At 44.6% G+C, this 5736-nt stretch overlaps 1 protein-coding gene across 1 annotated transcript; it reads right to left on the bottom strand.

Moving 5' to 3' along the window:
- Positions 1 to 176: 176 nt before the first annotated feature.
- LOC124030777 (myosin heavy chain, fast skeletal muscle-like) lies at positions 177 to 5259 on the bottom strand (the record flags this gene model as incomplete). The annotated part of the gene is made up of 12 exons (XM_046341977.1): positions 177 to 309; positions 685 to 816; positions 1182 to 1277; positions 1374 to 1478; positions 2389 to 2559; positions 2688 to 2813; positions 2965 to 3168; positions 3384 to 3692; positions 3869 to 3993; positions 4311 to 4476; positions 4651 to 4834; positions 4976 to 5259. Coding segments are annotated over 12 exons (1923 nt in total), but the record flags the coding sequence as incomplete, so codon positions are not given.
- Positions 5260 to 5736: the final 477 nt, after the last annotated feature.

Genomic DNA, 5736 nt, shown 5'->3' with positions numbered 1-5736 from the left:
TCCATAGCTCAGTCTGAGAATTGGATTGTGTTTAAATTTCTCATCCCTCAGATGTTTACCAAAACATGTTACCTCATTGTTGTTGGAATCCCAGATTGCTCCTTTAATTAAAGTACAATATTTTATGGTATTAAACATATGTTTGCTGAGTAATAAATCCACAGTCACAAGGGAAGTGTATGTAGATCCACATGTTTTTAATCAATGCTCAACATTTCACCATGAAAATCATATTTTATGCATCACAGGAAAATAGTAAGACTTTGATCTTCAATTCTTTGGTCTTGTTTATTCAGCAACTTCTTTTCCCTGTAAGAAGAAATAAATAATATAATGGATCAGTAATAATAATGAACATGATAAATATATGGATAGAATATAATGGATCAGTAATAATAATGAACATGATAAATATATGGATAGAATATAATGGATCAAATAATAATGTCTTTAGAATATAATGGATCAAGCTCAGTACTCAGCTTGGATATTTGATGTTGAAGTACCAACTGAATTACTCTCATTAGATTGTTTAGCCCTTCCTGAAATGTTCTTCTTAGGGATCTTCAATACAGTTGAGTGTAAAAGGTCTGTATTGACCTCTGAGAAGACTGAATCATAGGTGGTGTTGATGTGGTCATATCTGAACATGAGTCAGGTACAGGTTTAGTAGCAGTTCTGTACCTTTCCAGAGTCACGGGTCTTGGCTCTGAGCTTGTTGACCTGAGTCTCAGCGATGTCAGCACGCTCCTCAGCCTCCTCCAGCTCATGCTGAACCTTCCTGAACTTAGACATGTGCTGGTTTGCTGCTTCCTCCTGGGTGAGGAAAAGAGAGGGAGAGCAGAACATCAGCATTTAAAGTTTGATGCTTCAGGTAGCAAATTAATATTCTGTTTTTAGGATAACAATGTATACAGGGAGCTGGAGGATACAGCAGAGGAAGTGAGTGGCAGAACAGGGGATCAAACCACTGCCTCCAGCACATCACTAGACCAGCCCCTGGTGCAGCAAATTCATATTCAACCCCTCTAAGTTGGTAACGAATAGGAGGCATTTAGAAATGTGCATCATTTCATCAGCATTTACTTGCACTGTCAATTGTCATTGTTGACTGATGTGTTGTTGCTGTAGCAACACTTCAAACTAAGTTGTATGGACATGAAGTTTTGTCAGTGACTCACCGCTTCCTCAGAATGCCTCTTGTAGGCCTTCACTTTCATCTGCAGCTTATCTACCAGGTCCTGAAGTCTGCCAACGTTCTTCTTATCCTCCTCAGTCTGTAGGAGAAGATCAAAGAATCAATGTCAGTATAGTTTTATACACAAACATGTCATTGTAAGTGTCAAAAGTGTAAAGAATGCACTTTCTCTTACCTGGTAAGTGAGCTCCTTGACTCTGCGCTCATACTTCCGGACTCCCTTGACTGCGTCTACACCTCTTCTCTGCTCGGCCTCCACCTCAGTCTCAAGCTCACGCACCTTTGTGGAACAAATACATTTAGGCATTTGTTTGAGGTGGTGAAACAAATCTTTGTAAAACAGAGGATGACTTCTACCCAGTCAAGGAGGCACAATTGTTGTCTTTCACTATGTATTTTTCCAAGTGGTTCCCAAAGTGGAATTTACATTTAAATTTGTTCATGAATATTGCTAGCAACAACAGATGAAACTACAGAGGATCTGTGGAACAAGATTAGAAGGTCCAATACAATGTAATATTATTCATCCACTATTTATGTTCTTAACCCCTAGATGTACAACATGGGCCTGGGAGGCTCACAGGGATACTGGTCGGCTCACTATTCCAACAATTATCATTTTAATAGTCAATTCTTCTTGTAGTTATAATATATAGGACTCTTGTTTGATTTGACCGATTTTGTCGTGCATTTAGCAGTGCATGTTGCAGTACCAGTATGGCCAATAGAGGTCGCCACGCGCCTCTTAATGTTATGAGTTTGCTTCTGTTATGGGGGATTGCGAAGTTTGCCAAGTGAGTCCACAGCGAGACAGAAGCACCGACATAAATATATTTTCAAGGTAAGTGAGTGGAAAAGCACAATTTTCTAGAGTAATGTTTTTATGTTCTTTCCCAGCAGCCAAGACTCCATTAGTCCGACCATGCACTGCTGAAGCCATAGTGAAACTGTGTGGATAATATTTATATCTCCCTCTAAAGTAAGAGTTGGGTTCTGATATTATGAAGGGGTCCCTGATGCAAAGACATTTGGGAACTCCTGATCTAGGTGGGTTAATGAGAGAACTCCTGATCTAGGTGGGTTAATGAGAGAAAGTCATTACATAATTCTCCTGTGTATTTTACATGATCAAATACATTTCCAGCAATCAGACTTTCAATCCACCCTAATCCACCCTGCTGGTAACTCACCCTGGACTCCAGTTTCTGGAGCTGCTTCTTGCCTCCCTTCATGGCCAGATTCTCAGCCTCATCCAGGCGGTGCTGCAGGTCCTTGACTGTGACCTCCAGGTTCTTCTTCATCCTCTCCAGGTGAGAACTGGTGTCCTGCTCCTTCTTCAGCTCCTCAGCCATCATGGCCGCCTGGAATAGTAGTTTGTTTAATTTATGCACCAATCATAATGTCCCTCGCAGATCTTTGTTGTTCTTAACCAGCCCAGCTACCAATGGCACATGGGGACAAATCAAGTTGATGTAATTCAAGGACTCACATCAGTGATTGCCTTCTTGGCCTTCTCCTCTGCATTCCTGGCCTCCTGGACGATGTCGTCCACCTCTCCCTGCACCTGCACCAGGTCAGTCTCCAGCTTCTTCTTGGTGTTCAGAAGGCTGGTGTTCTGAAGGAGGAAACAAGACGGTTTGTTTAGCTCTAAAGAGAACTTACAAGGCTGAAATGATTCAACTCTCAAAGCAAGCATTGTCCAATTCAAGGTGCGTTTAAACGGTATGCTTGGTTAAGTTTCATTAGAAATGGCTTTTGACCCATACCTGGGAGTGCAGCAGTCCAACACGCTCGCTGGCGTCTACCAGCTCAGTCTCAGCCACTTTGCGGCCTCTCTCTGTCTGCTCCAGAGCAACTCTCAGCTCCTCGATTTCAGCCACCATCAGACCGTTTCTGCGCTCCACCATGGCTGCCTGCTCCTTCATGTCTTCTGCGACACGGACGGCGTCATCAAGGTGCAATTGGGCATCCTGGGGTTCACAATGACATACGTTCATTGGGACTTGTGGATGAAGGGCTGATAGGATGGGTGATAGAAATGTTCACTGGGAAGAATTTCCCCAGTATCGCTACCTGTCTACAGCACATAGTTCACTCTATTCAATTCCTCTGTTCTATTATTTTCTACAGATTCACAAACAAATCCGTCTCCATGTTCAGGTGTTGGAGCTTGGTGTCCCTTTACCTTGAGCTGTCCCTGGACGTTCCTCAGCTGTTTCTGGGCCTCAGCGGCCTGCCTGTTGGAGTGGCTCAGCTGGATCTCCATCTCGTTCAGGTCTCCCTCCATCTTCTTCTTCACCCTCAGGGCATCATTCCTGCTCCTGACCTCAGAGTCCAGGGTGCTCTGCATGGAGTCAACCACCCTCTGGCTGTTCCTCTTGATCTGCTCCATCTCCTCATCCTTCTCTGCGATCTTCCTGTCCACCTCACCCTTGATCTGGTTCAGCTCCAGCTGCACACGCAGAATCTTGGATTCCTCGTGCTCCAGTGTTCCCTGGACAAACAGAAGCAGTCATGTTAATTGTGTTAAATAGATTTGTATGTATATAACACAAGGATGTAAATATATATTTATATACTACAATAAACTCCAATACAGGTATCATTGGACTGTAGCTGGTGTTGGCTAGTGTAACAGTGCTTTCCCCATCAAACAGCTGTAGTTTGTACCTCAGCCTCCTCCAGAGCGGTCTGGATCTCAGACTTCTCTGTCTCCACGGTCTTCTTGGCCTTCTCCAGCTCATGGATGCTCTTGCCAGTCTCTCCGATCTGCTCAGTCAGGTCAGAGATCTCCTCTGCACACACACACACACAAGAGCAGTTTAGACTCATGGGATTTTTAGCGGATATCACCAATGTACTGAAGTCGATATTGAATCATAATAACCATGAATTAATTAACAACACTTCATATGGTCTTGCAAATGTAATTGCGCTCAACTTACTACTGTTGTTCAAATAAATAGTGATTACAAGTAAAACGATATATACAAATTATACTGTACATGACATTTCTGAAATGGTGTAATAGTAGTTTTGATGATTGCAGTTCCCTCCATTTTTAAAACACTAGTCAAACATGAGCCAAATAGAACTGCTGTCAAATGCTCACGTTGCAGGTTCTTGTTCTCTCTCTTCAGAGTCTCCAGATGATCCAGAGCCTCTTCATAGGAGTTCTTCATCTTGAAGAGTTCAGTGCTCATAGAGCGAGCCTCCTTCTGAGCTCCTTCCAGCTCAGCCTGGCCCTCCTCATACTTCTGCTTCCACTCTGCCAGAACCTAGGAGAATCCATGGGATTTTCATTAGAAGTCATAGATGAAGAGTTATTAAATTTGAAATATGCAAGACTGTACAATTGATTAAAAAGACTGTACAATTGATTAAAAAGACTGTACAATTGATTATAAGACTGTACAATTGATTTAAAAAAATATAGGTTTATTCATTTTCACCTTGTCAAAGTTCCTCTGCTTCTTGTCGAGGTTGGCAGCCAATGCATTGGCTCTCTCAACATCAATCATGAGGTCCTCCACCTCTCCCTGCAGCCTCTGCTTGGTCTTCTCCAGGGAGGCGCACTTGGAGTTGGTCGCCTCAATGGTCTCCTCAGCATCCTGAAGACGCTGGGCCAGCTTCTTCCTGTTGGACAACAGAGGGTGGTTTTATGGTGTCAATTTTTATTTTGACAGACAATACATATTGATGTAACATTTTGTCAGAGCCCCCTGCCACCCTCACCATCCACACCATATCTGAGTTTTTCTGTTGCGTGCGACTCACTTGGCCTCCTCCAGCTCCTCTGTGCGCTGGATAGCATCAGTTTCATACTTAGTCCTCCACTGAGCCACCTCACTGTTGGCCTTGGACATGCCGCGTTGCAGCTCTGCCTTGGCCTCCTGCTCCTCCTCAAACTGCTCCCTCAGGAGGTCACAGTCATGGCGGGCAGACTGGACACCGTGGGCCAGTGCGTTCTTAGCCTGTGAGAATGAAAGACAAAGACAGATTAGAGAGAGAGTCAAACAAATGACTGTAGAAGTCTCTGTGGGTGGAGAGACACTAGGAGTCTGAGGGTGGAGAGACACTAGGAGTCTGAGGGTGGAGAGACACTAGGAGTCTGAGGGTGGAGAGACACTAGGAGTCTGAGGGTGGAGAGACACTAGGAGTCTGAGGGTGGAGAGACACTAGGAGTCTGAGGGTGGAGAGACAGTAGAAGAGTCTGAGGGTGGAGAGACACTAGGAGTCTGAGTGGAGAGACTAGAGTCTGAGGGTGGAGAGACACTAGGAGTCTGAGGGTGGAGAGACACTAGGAGTCTGAGGGTGGAGAGACACTAGGAGTCTGAGGGTGGAGAGACACTAGAGTCTGAGAGGTGGAGAGACACTAGGAGTCTGAGGGTGGAGAGACACTAGGAGTCTGAGGGTGGAGAGACACTAGGAGTCTGAGGGTGGAGAGACAGTAGGAGTCTGAGGGTGGAGAGACACTAGGAGTCTGAGGGTGGAGAGACACTAGGAGTCTGAGGGTGGAGAGACACTAGGAGTCTGAG

This window comes from Oncorhynchus gorbuscha, unplaced genomic scaffold, assembly GCF_021184085.1.
Source record: "Oncorhynchus gorbuscha isolate QuinsamMale2020 ecotype Even-year unplaced genomic scaffold, OgorEven_v1.0 Un_scaffold_15464, whole genome shotgun sequence".
Taxonomy (NCBI): Eukaryota; Metazoa; Chordata; class Actinopteri; order Salmoniformes; family Salmonidae; genus Oncorhynchus; species Oncorhynchus gorbuscha.
Note: the sequence above shows the minus strand (reverse complement) of the source record. Positions and strands in the feature narration are given on the sequence as shown.